This window comes from Lutjanus erythropterus, chromosome 15, assembly GCF_056507025.1.
Source record: "Lutjanus erythropterus isolate fLutEry1 chromosome 15, fLutEry1.hap2, whole genome shotgun sequence".
Taxonomy (NCBI): Eukaryota; Metazoa; Chordata; class Actinopteri; order Lutjaniformes; family Lutjanidae; genus Lutjanus; species Lutjanus erythropterus.
The window spans coordinates 31,540,595-31,560,063 of NC_139331.1; the positions used below are offsets into that span (position 1 = coordinate 31,540,595).

The 19,469-nt window shown below is 40.2% G+C and overlaps 2 protein-coding genes across 2 annotated transcripts in view; one reads left to right on the plus strand and one right to left on the minus strand.

Annotated features, from left to right (window-relative positions):
• scara5 (scavenger receptor class A, member 5 (putative)) overlaps positions 1-10,403 on the minus strand; it is a 95,307-nt gene extending 84,904 nt beyond the window's left edge. The window contains exons 1-2 of the mRNA XM_084737732.1: positions 10,118-10,403; positions 893-1,014 (exon numbers count right to left, since the gene is read on the minus strand). Coding sequence (XP_084593858.1) covers positions 893-1,004 — 112 coding nt within the window. The 5' untranslated portion in view covers positions 1,005-1,014; positions 10,118-10,403. The remainder of the gene's footprint in view (positions 1-892; positions 1,015-10,117) is intronic.
• Positions 10,404-11,236: 833 nt separating this feature from the next.
• LOC146314659 (sterile alpha motif domain-containing protein 12-like) lies at positions 11,237-19,070 on the plus strand. The gene is made up of 4 exons (XM_084737812.1): positions 11,237-11,343; positions 17,634-17,782; positions 17,950-18,090; positions 18,470-19,070. The coding sequence occupies exons 2-4, from the start codon at positions 17,662-17,664 to the stop codon at positions 18,484-18,486; spliced, it is 279 nt and encodes a 92-aa protein (XP_084593938.1). The 5' UTR covers positions 11,237-11,343; positions 17,634-17,661; the 3' UTR covers positions 18,487-19,070.
• Positions 19,071-19,469: the final 399 nt, after the last annotated feature.

The window sequence follows — 19,469 nt, forward strand, 5'->3', positions numbered from 1 at the left end:
AAAAGTATGGGACGTTAAAAGTTTTGAATTTGAGCTTGCAGTGCAACAATTCTTTCTTTTATACATAATTCAAGGGATTCTGTGCATGATCAATGGTTGATGTGTGTATTTTTCTTTCTTGCTTCTTGCATGTATTCAGAGCTGTCCCTGTGGTCAGTGTGTCATGCCAGCAGGACATTTTGAGTTTATATAGACTTAGGACTTGTGTCCATATAACGTTTTCCTGAGTGCCAGTGTGTTTTTTTCAGTTGTCCCCTGCGAGGACAGAGCGTACGTAACAGCATGCATCTGCCCTGAGAAACAGGCAGCAGAGTGCAACGATTTTTTGTGCTTCCACTCCCAGGACTTCTTGAAAATCTAGGAACTTTTCAGAGAGGCGCTGGTGTCGTCACTGACACTCATTTTAGATTGGGCGGGGCGGGGTTCGTCACCCTGGTAACCAAGAAAATGGAGGAGAAGCTTGTGTGTCAATCTGTCCTGAGCTTTATGACAAGCCAGACAGAAAACAAACAAATAAAAAGAAAACAAACAAAAAAACACTATGCTGACAGGTCTGGCAAGCTTCTCTGTCCTCTGCGTGTTTGACTGAGGGCAGGGCTCAGTTCCAACACACACACACACACACACACACACACACACACACACACACACACACACACACACACACACACACACACACACACACACACACACACACACTACTGGCACATTTCTGCCAGAGACACGAGTCTATAAACACAGTTTAAAATCAGTTCAAACTAATTTGTCCTATGGATTAAAAAAAGAAAGTGTTTTAGTTCAGAATATCTAAAAAAGGAAAACACCGACCCTTACATTCAGCCCAGTGTTTTCAGCTTCCTGTCGTCAAACTCCCCACAACCGTCCTCCTTACCTTCATCACACAGGTTGAGTTTGGACAGGTTGCGTCCATCGTAGGCCTCTTCATACACAGAGCCGTTCTCCCTCTCTTCATATGTACTCAGATACATGGCCTTGTTGTCCATCTCCTCCTGACTGAACACAAAAGATAAGCGCAGTATGACACACTGAAATTTTTATACAAGATCGAGGATTACAAATTAAAGAACAAACTGAGCACATGGGTGAAGAAACAAATGATGCACAATTTCCATGCATGGTTTCGATCCAATTTCCCTTTAAAGGGACAGCAAGAGTCACTGCAAATCAAGACGGGGATAGTCTCTTCCAGGATGACACTGCCTCAACAGTCAACTATTTTATGGGAGCGATCTGACAGGACGCTCCTCACCTTCTTCCTCGTCCTCTTTGTAAAAAGTCGGATCAAAGTCTGTAATTTAGGTGACCGTACCAAGCAGGAAGATGAAAGGTTAAAACACTTTCCGCAGTAGTTTTGCAAACAAGCTCCAAAATCTGCTGATTGACTCTGAGGCCACAGAGTTTCCTGAGAAGATAAAGTCGCTGCGAGCATCTCTTAGAGATACACTCAGCTGGGTGTCTAGAAATTAATATTTGTTAATAAAGTTTAAAAAAAAGAAAGCTTTTGGAAGAATGGTTTTCAGTGTCTCCAGTACAGTTCCAGAAAAAATTAGAACATTAAAAATTCAGAATTCGGGTGTGCAAACTCCTTACAGACTTCGAAAAGCAGTGTAGGGAGGATTATGGTTATGAAATGCATTTTGTCAGTGAGGGTCCTGACAGGAAAACAAGTTCAGCTGTGTGTGTTTGTTCCCACTGGTGCCCTCTAGTGCCACAATTCAGCTCTGACTAGCTCTGTGGCACTTTTTAAGCCACAATACTGTCAGACACACACACACACAAATGTACGTCCAACAAAAATAAACAGAAGGAAATCCTTGTGGTGTGAGGATTGTGGCTGTCTCTAGACCAGTGTTATGTGATTTGTTTCTCCCGCCAACACAGTTGGACAGCAGTTGTGTTTTTGCCCCATTTCAGCTGCCTGTTTGCTTTTTAGGAGGATATTTAAAAAAAAAAAAACAGCTGTGAATGAATGCACATAAAACATTGTGGAAAGGACGGTCACAGAGTAAGAAAGAACCGATTCACCTTTAAGATCAATGTAACTATGAGGAGTGTGTGTGTGGAAGTGGCTGCTGCTTCTGCATGAGAAGAGGTAAACCCCTCATTATTAGCCCAGTCAAACAATATTAAAGCGCTCGGTTCTGATTTACAAAAAACACAACTGCTCTGCCAGTTTTTCCAAAACATGGCTCTGTGTATTAACATCAGCACAAATGGAAATGGTGACTCAACAAATACTGCTGATAGCCACAAAGTGAATCCATCCATTCACACATCCATTTTCCACTGTTTATCCGGGTTGCAGTGGCAGCAGTGTAAGAAAAGTTGTGCACACGTCCCTCTCTGTAGACACGTCCTTCAACCCATCCTGGGGGATTCCTGGTGTGTCCAATCTCCCCATCCCGTCCATCAAAGTGAGTGCAGATTTTCTGCGCCACAGGTGAGGATTACACTGCATTCATGTTCTATAAGGGGGAAGAGTTGGGAGAGACTCTCATGTTGGATGTGAGGCATCCAAGGCTTTTTTTTCTGCTCCAAAGGACTTCTGAATTTTACTGCAACAACCAAGTCAACTTTCAGAAAAATCTTTCCCTGTCATAACTACACCTGCCACCCTCACCAGCAAAATGGCCATATAGTTCACTGGTGTGTGCAGCTTATTGCAACACATATTTGCAACGTTAGGCAGCAGCCTCTAGTTGGTGTAGCAATTATGACAGAAGCAAAGGAGGAAATCAGTTAACGTAGCCTCAATAATTGCCCATTTATCCCAAATTCTGACAAAATTTCACTCATTTTATTCCTTTTCCTTCCTTCTGATATTGTGCAGCGTGTATAAGATCTACACATCTCTGAAAGTTTACCGTTTGCGCCCAGACAACTATACAGTTACACCAATCCCGACTTCCTAAGAAGAATTCACGTTTCTTAAGAAATGTTTTATAGGAAAGGGGCATGCATTTTGCAAAATCTGCCGCATCAATTTTCTTTTAGGGGCAGAGGGAAAAAGTTATAAATGAAATAAAACTCATGCCAGAGATTTACACAAGTTCACAGTAGAGGGACAAATTATTCTGTATTTTTTCCTGAGAATTTAAAGTAACTCTGTACAAGCAGAAGTCAGGGTCTCTGCAGATACAGCCACCACCACACAGTCTTTAGCACCATGTTGCAGATTATACCTGTACATAACATAACTGAAAATGGAAACCTCCAAATTTGGAAGTTTGTAAGTGGTATTATTGTTTGTGCCACAGTTGCAGAGACACACAACACCAAATTGCTTTTGTTTCCTCAGTGTTGCTCCATGGAGAACTGATCAACCCCACTTAAAAAAATGTATGTATATTGATGCATAGAAGAGAAGAACGACGTGTTCACTGAAGAGGTACATGGTATTATGCACATTGCATAGTGATAATGATAACGCAGTTTGACTTTGAGGGGTGCAGGGAGGAGTTATGTTAGAAAAAATGACATTAGCAAAGAAAGAAGAAAACAGAAGACTGAATTTTTCTCTTAATTTAGTCTAACAACCAGTCTAATAACGGAGACATTCATCATTTTCTGCCTGGTGACAGACAGATGAAAGGTCATTGGTCATTTTGCTGACAAACAGGATGGTATCTCCTCTCATTCCAGCTTAAACCACATACAGAGCATCATTATTCTGTAGCCGTACACTATCCAATCAACAATTACTTCATAATGATAAATTAAAGCAAAAACATTGTCTGTTTTCACTTCCATAACTTAACTTATGTAACAAACATATTTACACTAACGTGATCTTTTCTTAAACCTAACCAAGTAGTTTTGGTGCATAAACCTAAACAAACTGCAACCATGTCACAACACTGAGCACGAGGCAACAATTTATTTTAGTTTTATATGTAATTCTGGGAGTCACTGGAGTCAATGACCTGTCGTTTAAGTGTGAGGATGTGTTGCAATTATTACTTGAGTGCTGACATGAACGCTATTTGTAACTTGGAAAAATAAACAGTCTTATTATTGCAGGATTAATGTCAAAAATCACTACGGAAATGGCACAGCTGATCTCCTGTGCAAAACCTTTAAATAACCCTCCACAGTTTGCTTCCATTTGAGTAATACAGGATGCAAGAAGGAGCTCCAGAACTGTAACTATACCTTTAAGCAGCTGCGATGTCGGCACCTCAAGTATTTGAGCACATATGGATCACGACAGGCGAAAAATGAAGCGTGCTTTGACAGATACAGTTATGGCAGGACTCCAACATGACCTCCTTTCAAAAACCAGGAGCCAAATGTGCTCATAAATCTGATAAAAACATTTCCTGTGTCCCAGAAGCCATTTATCATCACAAGCAGTGATTCAATCTTAAATGCACCATTGACAATTCGGCAGGTGCAGCCATTGATACGTTACCACTGAACAATCTATGATGACATTACTTAATTTCTAATTAAAAGCATCCTAACCTTCACGGTTTATTTGTCAAGACTTTGACGATGAATCGCAATCAACTTTACGAGCAGCTTTTAGTGCTTTTTGTGCAGATTAAGTTTGTCAAGTCACATTTCCTCGCAGACTTACACTGGTCTGTTTACTCTGAACTGAGCACATTTACTCTCCTGGTTTGAGTTTCTAGTTTCCCACGCTACACATGATGTAAAACAAATATGGCCGCCATTTGAATAAAGTGAAAGGGAACACAGAACAAATAGATAAGACTCATGACGGAGAGGTTGTGTCAGACAGAGACATCTCGGCGGGATAAAATTAAACCCGCCGCTGTCAGGAGTCGGTGGGTGTTCGACCCCCATGAGCCCCGGCGGCAGATCTGTGAGTGTTTGACAAAGTCGTTAAAGAGCGCTCAGTCTGGACTTTCTCATTACAGAGGGGGATGGAGGGGTCAGGTTGACATTTAGACTGGAGCTCGGCAGGAACCATTAGGGCTGCTAGGAGATCCCAGTAAACTCTCTGTACCCCTGCAAACCTGTCTGTGTCTGTGTGTGTTTGTGTGAGCGTACGAGGTGAGTTATCTCGTAATTACAGTGAGTTTTTCAGGGGATATAACAGTTTATCACACAGTCAGTTGGGCTCTGATAGTCAGTGCCAACAGAGGACGGTGGGAAAGCAAAGAGCTACCCTCTGTCTCTGCAAAATGTGAACAAAGTAATCAAAAACATCACGTCTAACTAAGAGAACCTCATCAAGAAAGTTTGCGCCACATGTGAACATGCACCGACCATAACAGATTTAAAGGGTAACTTCAGTTTTTTTCAGCCTTCACTCTATTTTGCCATGTTTCTGTGTCTAAGTGACTTATGGAGACAATATTTTGAAATTGACCTTGTAATTAGTGACAATGCTGCGGCCATCAGCTGTGAAATGAGCTGCAATGTAATCCTTTTGGGCAACTGACCCTTTGCTAAGCCCCACCCTCCTTAGTTACTGTTGCTAAGCCTGCCAAAGTTTCAATTCTTGCACTGCATTTATGCAGTTCACAGTGATAACTGTGGCAGATACAACATCGAAATTGTGAGTAACTGTTGAAACACAAGGTCTTTGTTAAGACAATGTTAACATCTGACATGTTTTAAAACAAGAACCCTGTGAAAGTGTAAATGTGAAGTTGCCTGACAGCTGCGCACATGATATAATGTTACAGCTAAAAGACTGAGGCTAAAGCTAGCTTACATCTCAGCAAAACATTGGTTGGATGGTGAAATACAGCAAGTATATCTACAAAATAGATGATAGAGATACACACATCAATGTGGGAAAAGGAAGCACAGGGACTCAGTTAGCGCTCCACACCTTGAGACAGGACACCCAGGCAGATGACCTGGACCACGATTGTAGAAGACAGCTAAAACAACAAAAACTACATCACCATCCAGACTTATAAAAAGCAGAGTATCGCTCTTCTCAGAGCCTCCTGCACACCTTAAACATGTACAGAAATGGAAAACTTGACAGCTCTAGGTACGGTTGCTAAGTTATGATTGGACAGTTTGCTGTTAGGAGGTGGGACTTAGCGAAGGGTCAATCCAATAACCAGAGTTTGTGATTGTTTGGAACAGTGGAAAGACCAGCCAAGATGTTTGTGGTGAGTTTGAATGAGGTTTGCTGTACGATGATAAAATAACTGTTTCTTTAAATGGAGTCTGGTGGCTGTGGCGAGACTCAAAGACCTGTTTCCAGTCAAATAAAATGGACCTTACTCGAACAGCCGTACACTATTACAACCTCCTCCAGCGCTGCCATGTAACTTCTGAGTATCTTTTGAATTCTGCCTGCACATTTCCGGAGCAAATTTCCAGGAGCAGCAACACTGACCATGCATGACAAAAGTTCTTGAAAACCGCTGGTTACAGCACATCCAAGTCCAAAACATTCACATGCACAACTTGGTGTGAGGAACACAAACCCCACAGGTCATAACTTATGACAAACTGAACTCTGTCTTTATGACTCTTTCAGTCTTTTTCCTCCATCCAGGTTTGCATCTGATTTAACACCAAAGAAGCCTTTAATTCTCAGTATCAGCAGTTCATCGTAGTGTTGCACAGCTGAGGGAGATTAAATTTGGTGCTTGAATGTGACTGAACCCTTACAGGAAACAGATTTTCACTTTCTTCATCCCTCAAATGACTGGAGGCCTTTCCTCTTAGAGCTCCGTCACTACAAACAGTTCAAGATGCAGCATGACATCGACAAGCCAAGAAGAAGCAAAGCTGCGTGAAAGGCAGCGTGCTCTTTCATCTTATTAATGACTTCTCACTAAAATACTGTCAGGTGTTAACATTATTATAATTTTTTTTTGTCCATTTGTTTCATTTGGACCTCCACAGTTGAAAAATTAGCTTGTTTTCACTTTGTTCAAGACAATCCAGTCCAGATAAGAGGCACTTAAAGCTGCAATAATCCACATTTTTCCAACATCTTCCACTGTTTGGAAGATTCTGTAAAGTTGATTTCCTGTGAAACTCCAGCAGTGTTTTGTGAACTCAAAAACTAAACCCCACCTTCAATCAGCATGAGGGTGAGTAGATAGTGACTGAATTTTAATTTTTTGGTGAACTATCTCTTTAAAAGAAAAAACATTCCGCTTTTACTAGAAAAGAGACACCAAACGTAATGATTTTAAGAACAGAAACTATTAATACTATTGATGTAAATTACAATATTTTTAAAAATAAAGCTCTGAAATCATTGACTTATGTTGTTGGTGTGTGTGTGTGTGTGTGTGTGTGCGTGTGTGTGTGTGCGTGTGTGAAGTGGGAGCGGCTCCAAGGAAAAAGGGTTGGGAACCACTGGTCTGAAGACCTGAGGATTAGGAAGTTAGCTCATGTGTTTGGCACAATTTTGCATACACATTTAGACACACAATGAGTCCTTGAGTGCAGTTAACACCAGTGTCCAGACATGACGAGTGTGAATTATGCATCTTTTTTGTATCAGCGTCACAAATGGGAACACAAGCCATAGTTTTTTTTGTAAGCAAATCTAATTCAGATCTTGTAGCTACTGACATTTTTATTGTAACTATCTATGTGGAGCAAATTTATACTTTTTTTTATTTTTTAACTTTAATACTTTTTTAAGTATTATACAGTATCAGAAGTAAAAGTACTTGCCCTGCAGTAAAATGTCCCATGTGGCATTATCAGATAGTTAAAGGGAAAACTCGCCACCATTCATGTGGATGTTCAATTAGTGTTGATGATAAATGTAGTCACTTGTATAAATGCCTCAGTGCTGCTATACTGACCAACGAAGCTGAGTTCTCCTGCTCACAGAGCTGTGCCAGCGGTGCCTACATGTACCAGGATGCACTGCGCACACAACAGCCATCAGCTGTCACTTTTGGTGGCCAAAACACAGCGTTAGGTGACAAAAATACTCATCTTGGCTACCCAGAGGTGGAGACTACAAATCTGAGCTGAAATAGCCTGTAGTTCTTTCTTAACACCAACTACATCACTGTGACATCACTGGATGCAGGAAGAACAACAGATTTTGAAGCATGAGAACTTAGTTTTCAAGTTTTAACATTTTTATATAGTTAGCTATATAGTTTCCCAACCTAGGACTCAGATGATTAATCAGAAAAGAAGGAAGAAAACACAACATTCTGATAAAGAAATCGATGTGCACATATATTTTTTGGGATTTTCTGTAATCTTTTCTTATTTGTGAAATATTCCTCTTTGAGCCTGAAACTGTTATTAACATGAAACCATGTGAGAGGTTAAGAGGGGAAATGTGTCTTCGGTGGAACTGCTGACAACTCAAAGAGACATCTGAATCGTGACAAGGAGCCCCAAGCTGACACACAGCTTCTTTGTGAGAGGTCACAAGACAAAAAGGTTGAAAACAGCTGGTTTAGTGGATGGTATCTGGGTTTTATTTTATAGTATTGTGTATTTTTCTGAATATATAATCTTAAAACGAAAAGTCGAGGTAGAAGTTTGGAGTGGACACCACTGTGACTGATACATAAAGAGAGAAAGAGGCAGAGTTTGGTGAACTGAGAAATGGAGAGAGAGGAGATTCACTCAGCCAGAGAGGAAATAATTATCATGTCATGCGTCGTCGCGCCGCGAGATTTGCCCCCAACAGAGCATCCGATTGTCTGCGAGGTCAGAGGGAGCAGTGTGTGTGGTCTGTAGCAGATTTGGACATATTAAATAACAGAGCAATCAGTGGGAACATACTGGCAATTCACCAAATTTTTAAAAGTCCATGCATGTACAGTATGATGTGCAATTTCTCCTACAATGACCAATTATGTAATTATTTCGTAGAAGTAAGGGGAGCTCAGTAGGAGGCCTTGAAAGCACAGTCCCTTTCTAACTATAGGCAAACATCCCATGTCATTGCTCAATCATCCATGCACAATATTAACCCATTTTTCTCAGTTAATTAAAGGCAGAGACATTTCGCCCATGACCGCTGAAACACAAAGCAGCAATTTTCTGCAGATGAGCCCATTGAATGTGCACTTCCTGTCCTGTTGTACTGCAGCATACCGCTCCAATAAAGCACATGCAGATAACAAATCAGCTTTGTTGCCGTTGCCATTCAGTCTAATTGTAATAAATATTCAGCAGATGTCAACCGGTTTGCGCCTTCAAAGGTCAAAGTGTGACCTACAGTTAACCCACCGATAAATCAGGTGGTGATTTTAGAGTTCAGATGCTGAACAAACCTCATTAACCTGTTAACACTCAACACAAACATGCATTAATCACTCAACTAAAGTTCTGCCAAGTCCTCATCTGACACATTATTTTAGAGCCAGACAGATATATCGGTCTGCCAGTATTATCGGCCCGATATTAGCCGAACACAGCTTTATCAGCCTGTATCTCTAATTATATGAGAAATTCAGAAAAAACAGAGACGATTGCTTTGCATGAAAAATGATGGCATAAATTCAGGAAAACAGAGCTGATTCTTTTAAATGGAAACTTATCTCATTAATTCAGAAAAACATAACTACTTTCTTACATGAAAAATTATCTCATAAACTGAGAAAAACAGAGGCTGATTTTTATTTATTTATTTTTTTTTTACATTAAGTGTTCTGTAAAACATTTGGAAAAAACAGATTTTTTTTAACCTGAAAAATTATCTCATATATTTAATATTTGTGATTTTTCAAAGTCTCATTATTTCTGATTATTAAAAGTACCAGTTAAAAGTTTACTGATGTTATTTGGGGATTTATAGAAATAAAGAATATCAGCTGATATATCATCATCATCAGATTTTTTTTTTTTTTTTTTACTTCCCAATATCAGCATTGGCTCCTAAAATCCAGTATCAGTCGGACTCTATACTATTTATACCTAAATTTGTTATTGAAAGCTCAGTGACGTGACTTTTTGGATGCTAGGACTCCGTATAAGATCTTTTTTTTTTTTTTAAGTAAAAGTAATGACAGGTGACACACGTGGTTTAAAACAGGTGCAGGCGCTGCACAATCAAAAAGTTGAGCATTTCACGACACAACGTAAAACACTTCAGTGTAGTTAAAACTGCACGACATAAAAACACCAAACTGAGATAAAGTAAGAAGAAAAGTTGCTTCTCTCTCACCTTGTCAGCTGTCAACTGGAAATAAAGTTCACAGCTCCACGTTTCTCATAATTCCCCACAAAAGTTTGGTCTTGATTGTAACTCCACGCTTCCTCCGTTCAGTCTGTCAGCTGTCAGTCATTCAAAACTGCTTTAATGAAACAGGCGGTCAGAGTGAGACACTGCAGGATGCACACAAACACACACACACTTTCTCTCAGTGTCTTTGTCGGTCAGTGCTGCAGAGACAGTCAGCAGCTGTGTACAGCAGAACACGCTCACACATTTGGATAATATACCCACAACATCGTCATGTGACCATCACAAAACTCCAGCAGAAGTTTTTGCGGAGCAGCTGGTGGAGGAGCTGAATGAGAGGTGGAGGAAAGGTGGCGCCACCTGCTGTACAGTGGCGCCCTCTGTAGGCTGCAGGGGGTAATAATAGAATATGTGGGTTTATACTTGATTGTTTTTAAAGCCATTAGCACACAAACAGAGATAACAGCAGTTGAGCTGGATACAGAATTAACAAATAAACAAACAAACAAACAAACAAAAATCAGTTTTTGCAGCTATGCAGATGGTGCCTTCAGGACCCCTCGTAAACTCATTAATCCAGTCAAGGAGATACAGAAGATCCTGTCTGGAAAACCATGACAGACAGGAGAGGTGACCATCACCACTGAGCAGAACAGGATTTGGAAGTGTACAAGTGTATTAGCATTGATTTAAAAAAGAAAAAGAAAAAATATATTTTGAGAAGTTATGTAAATGATGCCACTGTTTCTGCAGACCTTGGACCTTCAGGACTATATTTAAAAAATATAATCAAATATTTAAAAAAAAAAATTAAGACAATTAAATCATATCAAACAGCAGTAAAAATGCCCATGACCTCTTATAGACCTGTGAAATCAAAGTGGAAAGAAGCACAAAAGAACACCTTTATGTGAGTATACCTCCTGTTGTGACATGAAGCAGGTACCAATAATGTTTCCTTGTGATTTAACTCAACAAGATACACAGTATTGTTAATACTGGATAGAAGTCAATATTTCTGACAGCACCTGAAGGCGTCACGAACAGCGGTGCAGCGGGAGCGCGGAAGAAGGAGCGTGCGTGCTGCTCAGTGGGCGGAGCCGGGAAGAGGAATGTACCTACAGTAACACTCCATGGACCAGACAGGTACAGACAAGGGTCGCCATTAATATTTTAACAACATCAGACTGAGCAGGGCGGAGGTAAATGTAAGTTATAACTTATTTAAATACCTTCATTAAGTTTGTAAAAATGTCAGAGTGTTGTGATAAACACAGACTGTTGTAAATGTTTAATGTTACTGAAAAACAGCTATTGAGGAGTTACAGCTAAGCACCTGGGCGGGCTGGCTCTCTTCTGATGTATACAGGATAACACGCCAAATTATATTCAAAATTTTGATATTTTAATTGGGCTTAACTTACCGGATCAGGTACACAACTCTAATAACACAGAACAGACTTTGAGGGTCAGTGCTTCAATTCGGCAGTCGTACATATACAATAATGACGACAAGAATATTTCTTATTTAATAAAAATGTCAACATTTACAATCAGTTAAGTCAGTTTCAGCTTTTACATTTGAGCACAGCAATGCAAAGTGTGATTGTTGAGTAAAGTTTTAGATGAAGTAATGCCTGCTGAGTGTAATACAAAACTTTAACACAGTCTCTAAAGACATATTTTGGGTCTACATTTGCTGCAGTTGTTCGAATTATGTTAACAATTTGGCCTAAACCTCCTTTCGTGGGTGTGAGGCTGTATCAAGGCCAGATTGCATCATGAACACTGGAGAAAAGCTGCAGATTAGAGAGCTCAACTATCTGTGAGCTGGCTGGACCATTGAACTGTAACTGTTCTTTCGCCAAGGCTTACAGTTTATTAAGTCTTAATAGAGAGTTGATGTAGTTCTGCAAGGCACCACAAGATGGTAGGACTACACCTTGGGAGGGCTGAGTTATTTATTGAGGCCAAGTATTTAGGCTGCTGGTGTTCAGACAGCATTTTAACATTTTTTTTTTTTTTTTAATTTTATTGATTAAAAAGGGTTTCTTTGTAGATATATATATGACATTTAAAAAAAAATGGCCCAACCTCTTCAATCTGCATACAAAATAACTACACTTTCAAATACTGTGCAGTAAATCTGCCAAAGTCCAATTTTGCATGCAATCCCCCATCCACCGATCCTTCCAGTTACCTTCTGTGGAGAACAGATCCATATAAAGATGACCTGTGTCGTCATAATAACAAAAACAAACATGTGGTTAACATGAAAACAGCCGCAGTTTGGTTAAATCTAATAAGGGTCTAATAAATTGTCTTATCCGGTAAAGAACATATTATTTATTGTTTTTTCTAATGTGGTACAAAGTATGACTTTGCTGCATCTTATTAGTGCGCCATGCATGGTTATTATAGTTAACAAAAACGAACAAAATAACAAAAACTAGAATTGAAAAAAACTTTTTATTAACTGAAATAAAAATAAAAATGGGTGTTAAAAAAAGATAACTAACTGAAACTGTATTCTGTGTTTACAAAACTATGAAATCTATTTATTTAACTCTGCTGGTTTTTACGCCAGCTGTCGGCGCTGTACAGCACCTCGCGGTCCGTGATGTCATGTGCCGGCAGTCTGCCCGAAAAACCCACAAACCTGAAAGTCCTTTTGAAAAGCTCGCACAAGAAGGCTAACCTAGAGTACCTGGACAAGGTAGTCTCTGACAGTCCCCTGAAAGAGAAGCTACATCCAGGCCAGACAGCACAGGGAAGGAACTCGAGACAACCGTATCCATAATGGACTGCTTCACTTCCACAAGTGGGAGGAAGTATTGATAAAGAGCTGGAGCAGTATCTTAACCAGCTAAGATACATGTGCACTTTAAGTATCCAAAACATTCACTGTATTTATTATTATTACTATTTATTTATATACTATTTATTCTGCAGTGATTTGCCATAAAGCTGCTGCAGCTCTAGTGCTGTTACGTACGGTAGTTTATTTTGAGTTGGTTCATCTAAATGAATCAAACCTCCAGTCTTCAGGAGTTTATTGGGTTTTTGAGTCATGTTTTTCTCAGATTGAGCTCCCTGAGACTCCTGGCTCCCCGGCAATGTGACGTATCTCATGAATGTTCATGTGTGTCTTTAGTCTGTTGGATATTTTGAGTTTTATCTGACACACTACCTACATCTAACCTCAGGAGCAGTATTATACACTTTTGCACTTAAGGCTGCTATCTTGTGGACTTTTTTAGTTGATTTATGGATGTTTTTTCATCTGTCCTAACCGAATACATTTTTTAAAATGGTATGTTTTGTTGAGTTTTTATTTCACAATACTTATTCTGACCTTTTTGAATCTTGCACCTGACAAATACCCTGTATTGCAAAAAAACACTAACTAATAAAAAAAAATTCCAAAACTATTATAACCTTCAGTGTCTAATTAGGGTAGACATAAAGCTGTGTTTGTTTACTGACTAATAAAAATACCTTTTTCTAATTAAACACAAAGTACAGCTATGTAAGTTTTATTAGTTTACTGTAAAATAAAGTATGACTCATCAATCTGTCCACCTTGATGCATCTGCTCTCCACAGACGTTGATGTGAAGGATTGGTACCACGCTGCACGCTGGTTGAAAGTGTAAAGCCTTATTTGAACGCAGATTGAAGAGAGTGGGATCCAAACAGCTTATTGTTTTGCCATCAATAGTGAAACTCATATTGACACTAGCATAGCAAAATTCAAATTATACCAATTTCTACACAAGAGAGATTATAGTAAATGCAACAGGGACGGCCATGATGCTCTCTAACTCGCAATCCAAGACCCCCTCTGTCCCCTGGTGGGATGACAGGATATCAAAACTAAAGTCACATTCAGATGCAGAGAGGAATAAACACCCACCTAACAATGTTTTTCTCCGACTTTGAGTGAATTTTAGCCTTTACGAAGCTCCCACTGTGAGAATAATGCACTGCTTTCTGTTTACAACATCACACATTTCTTTCTTTCTGTGACCACTCCTTGGCATTGTGCGTACAAGACAGTTTCCATTGTTGTATATGAAATCAATTTGCCGAGAAAAACCAACAGAGCTGCCCACACACTCACTTCAACACAGCTACCCTGAAGCTCAATAAAACTGTCAAAGTAGAAGCAGAGCGTGGAAGCAGGAGCAGATGATGCGAGAAGTCAAGTGATGCAGCAAGTGAAAGATGTGACATTATGTTAGTGACATTAAAAACACTTAAAGCACTTTTCAGGTCAGCTGTTGAGCGTGTTTAATTTAGTTATACACTGACATTTGGACCATAAAAAAACATATATAAAACAAACAAACAAACAAATATAAAATTGGATTGGATTGGATTGGACAGTATATACATTAATTATATGGTATTTTTCACACTGATAAAAATCAATCCAACATTAAAAGCCTTATTATTTCCCTTTTCCTAATTATAATAATATGTTGAGATTCATTTTTGTTTTTCTCCTGTCATCATCATTGCTGACTTTTGTTTGAATGAAAGAGGGAGAGCTTGCTTGCTCTTGTTACAGAGTGACGTATTTCTGCTTTTACATCAATCCCAGTTTATTGGTTGTGATTGATTGGTTTTCTTCTGTCAGGAACACAGCGTGCGGCCAATTACATTTTAGAAAAGAAAAAAAAAACCAGCAACAGCTGACTTCAAAGCTGTGCTTAGCTTAAAAGTAACGAGTAACGACAACCTGCATAGAAATGTAGTGGAGTACAATAGTACAATACTTGTGTAAAAGTACAATACTCAAGTAAATGTACCTTGTTACTGTTACTGTCAAAAAAGACTGGCAACTCGAGGCACTCAAAGTCAATGGAGCGCCATGGGATGTTTTCTCCTCCAGTGTGGGCGGGGCTTAAATGCACTCTGTCTCTATAAGGCTGGAAACTCACAGTGGCATCATCACTTATTTAGGACTTTAAACTCAAAGTTTAGTACCCGGGTGCAAAGTCTTGAGACTTACTTGCTCAAAGCATTGACTTGTTCTCACCTCTGGCAGTTACACACAGAGTGAGAGAGAGTGGTGGATTGTAAAAAACCTATCACACAATCAGCAAGTGGTACAAAAAGCCAATTTTCCAGCCTGCTTGTCGCTGTATATTACTTTTGTTTACAAGCCCTGGTTCAGTTGTAACTGAGCAGTGTGAACGTAAATGAAATGGTTCAGAGCAAATAAGACAAAGTGTGTACAGTCACTTTATTCCCTCGCAGATATAGACCCATTGAGGCCCAGTTTGAGAGTCGTATATTTTAAGAAACGCTGTCCTAAGGCACAAAACCATCGTTATCATCAACAGTGAGATTTTCTTCTGCGCCTTTGCCCTGGTGTAAAGGTCTTCACTCTCTGTATGTCAATTACTCCACTGGGACCTCGTTAATGCCCCAGCCAATCACGCACCCCCCTTAATTAACACAGGATATTACATTCCTGTATTTATAACCCAATAACTAGACTGGCCTGCTGAAAAGGTCACATCAACAGTTTAGCAGTTTTCGCCCTATAGCAGTGCAGCCCAGGAGGATACGGCTGGGAGGAAAGCCAAATGAACCGGAGGCGCAGAAGCAACTTTTCTTGAAAAAGGAACTTTTTTGACCTCAGAGTGTCGGAGTCGGTTGGATTCACCTTGCCGCTATGTGCAGCTCCGAGGAATCCCTCAACCGTGCTCGGCTATTTGTCATCATGTTCAGGAGGTTGTTGGATTAATCACTGGAAAATAGGCTTACAGTGAGTAAGAAGGTGACACCACATGAGAAGGAAATTTAATCCAAAGCGTCAAATATCAAGAGAAAATGACATTTCCTCACTTTTGAGGGTCTACCACAGACAACAATGTCCTCGGCTAATGTGCCCGGGGCCAAACTTCACACGGGCCGCTGCAGAGGGACGTCTGCTCAGATTCTGGTCTGCTGAACTTTAATAATCATGCCAGCACTTTTCAGGGTTATCATCAACACACTGCTGTTGTTCCTCTGTGAAATAACATAAAACAAGCCTTTAGGGCTGCAGCTAACTTAATCTGTCAGTTATGTTGTATTTTCTCAATTAGTTGTTTGGTCCATAAAATGTTAGAAAATGGTGAAAAATGTCAATCAGTGTCTCCCAAAGCCCAAGACGACTTCATCAAATGTCTTGTTTTGTCCACAACTCAAAGATATTCAGTTAACTATCAGAGAGGAGTAAATAAACCAGAAAATATTCATGTTTAAAGAGCTGGAATCAGATCATTTTAACTTCTTTATTTGGAGTTGCACAGAAAAAGCCAATTGACACAAGTGTAGTAGGTCAAAGTTGAATCAGAAAGTTAATCTATACAGTATGATGGATGTTTTTGTTTGCTTTCATTGATTGTTTGACTACTCATGTTTCTCAGACGATTTAACTTAATAAACTGACCAAACCAATGAAAATAACATCTCCTCCACTCAAAAAAGTATTTATGTCTAAGTCCAGAGAAAACTATTGAGTCCAACATCGTCTTTGCAAAAGTTTTGTGACCTACAATTGATGTAATCAGGAGTCATTACCGCTGACGTGTATTACTTCTAACTTCATGTTTCTGACTATAGAACTGCAAATTACCAGAGTTTGTTTCCCAGCAGGTGTGTGACTGCATTGGGAGAACTTGTTTAAAGCATGAACATGTTCGGGGTGGTGGTAAACTGCGTGCTTATGCTTAGGACTATCATCCAGCCTCCCTAGATTCCCGGCTACTCAGGAGTTGCGGTTGGACAGCCAACAGAAGCTACAGCTGGTCGGTCCACACCTGCTACCGGGGGCTCGCTAACTACAGCAGCTAATGACCTTGTTTCCATGGTGCAGAGCCACGTCTCCAATTCGCTAAGCCTTGCCTTCAAGCTGCAAACACACCACAGTTATTACATGTACCGTTATTGCTAAATGAGGCAGAGGAGGAACTGAACATCAGATGCACTGAGCAAGAGAGGGCAGGAGCAAGAAGTGGGAGACAGAGAGAAGCCATTGTTAGCAGCTACTGCTACTTAAACAAGCTAAACAGCCTGTAGAATTGGCGAGAAAGTTGCTAAAGAAGGAGGGAGCTATGAGTGCCTGAGCAGAACTATCAGGACTTAAAATGTAATATGTTTGCTAGTCAGTGACTTTGGTGCACAACAGACTCCTCATCTGATTCTGAGGCTCAAACATGTTTGGTAAGCAGCGGTGGTGAGCAGAGTGCAAGGCCAAATCCAGAATTTCCCAATGAGGGAGAAGGAGTAGATGCACTTCTTGTCAGCCCCCTGTCAGAGTTTTGTTGACTTTTTATGTGGGAAAACCATGTTAATAAAATACACGATGAGTGAGAGCTTATAAGGCTTAATGGAGTGATTGCAATAAAAAGGCAAAAGAAGAACTAATTCAATGTTCAGGATGTTTCTTCTCCAGAACAATGTTTCTTTGTTCTTAACCTTTCTGGTTTCGTCTCTTCAGGGTGTTGCTGCTGATGCGTTTTCAGGGTGATGGGCCTGTCAAAGCGAGTGTCACTGTGGTCGGTGGAGGAAGTGTTGGAGTGGGTGGAGGATCAGTACCCAGCCTACATGCATACGCTCCAAAAAGCCATAATTAAACACGATATATCAGGTACAGCTCACGCATTAGATTCAACTTGCTTTACTGGTGCAAAATTTAGATGTTAAGATCCATATGTCGACTGGATGGTTAACTTTTGCATTGTTTTCAGTCCTCCTTATTTACACTCAATACGCATCTAATTTACACTTGAATAAATGCTCACATATGCACTTCAGGCCGGGCGTTGCTGAGATTAAAGAATTATCACCTTGAGCTTCTCGGGGTGGAGGATGAGGAGCAGCAGGAGGAAATCTTGCAGGATCTCCTCCTCCTCAAAGTTCAAGAGGAAGTCGATGACCTCAATGACATCTACTCTGGTGAGAATGCCAAATGACTTCATCCTCGTGGTGCAGCTGAACGGCAAACTAATAAAATAGTTGCAGAGGGTAGCTGTTTTGTGTTTTAACCCTGCATTCAAAATATTGCGCGGTGGTGTGGACCAACATTTCCATGTAATAAGCGTGGAAATTCACAGGAAATCATGCATGGATGCACAGGATATTAATGATTCACTGACTGGTTTCTTCCCCTAACAGTTGAAACTACACATTTTATTTTAAGTAACACCAAGGCTTATATTAAATCTATATAATAGACTACCCTCATGATACACATTTCAATTCTTGTGCAGCATCTCTGTCCAGTGAAAGAAACCAGCTGCTAACTTACATCTTTTTTCTCTTTTCTGCTCTCCAGAGTGTTTTTCTGAATAAGAGGGAATAAATATCTTCAGAGGAAATGCAGCATATTTTTTTTCCAGCCAGTCTTTCATCCATGTGAAGGAGGGAGAGAAGTGGGAGTGATGGAAATAACAAGAGAAGGTGAAGAGAAAGAAGAATCAATGAAGAATGAAGAGAGAAAGAAACCCATTTCCTGTGTGAAACCTGACCTGTGCAGATGGATGAGATTAGTTTTAGTTTAGAGTGTCTTTTTCTGATACCTACTGTCCATTAGTCTCTGTCTGTTTTCTTCCTGTGCAGTGCGTTTGTATCCCATCATTGCTGTAGGAAATGTTTTTAGCTATGCTAGCTCTGCAGCTTTGGGGGGGTTACGTTGTTGAGAGCTTTCCGTCTGCAGTCTCACAGAATACATCGCACACTCAGATCTTTTCCTGAACCTAACAAGTAGTTTTGGTGCCCAAACCTTAAGGAGGTTTCACACCATTGAGTGGTAACAGCATGTGAGAACAAGAGCGTTCCCTTGAAAACCAAAGCATTTTTAAAAGGGGCTGGTGGGGCTGCGATTCCAGGCTGCGATGACCGACAGGTGCTTTGGTGAACGTCACAGTGTTGGCAGAACTCCTAAAGTTGGGGGGGAATCATAGCTCTGTCATTTAAATATTCACCCAAGAAAGTAGGCTGTAAAATGTATTTCTTTTCCTTGTAAGTGATCAGCGCCATGTTATGCAGCTCCAGGTACTCAACACTAGCATTATCAGCTTCTTAATGTCTGCTTCTTTCTGACCTGCAATGCCTCGCGATGCCTGCCTGCTGCTATTTGATTGGCCAAAGCCAGATGGCAATTGCCAGAAGTTCAGTATGTTGAATTCAGCCACTTCTTAACCCTACTGCTGTGGTCAAAACCGCTTCCCCTCTGCTGCCTTCCCCTGATTGAAATGACCAGAGTCAGCAAGATACCACGCGGCAATGTGAAAAATCCTTAACTGTTTCAAAGGCATATCATCTATATATCATCT

Coding starts and splice junctions, on each gene's coding strand:
- LOC146314659 (XM_084737812.1), top strand. CDS start 17,662: ATGGGCCTGTCAAAGCGAGTGTCACTGTGGTCGGTGGAGGAAGTGTTG. Junction 17,783..17,949: donor AATTAAACACGATATATCAG/GTACAGCTCACG, acceptor TATGCACTTCAG/GCCGGGCGTTGCTGAGATTA.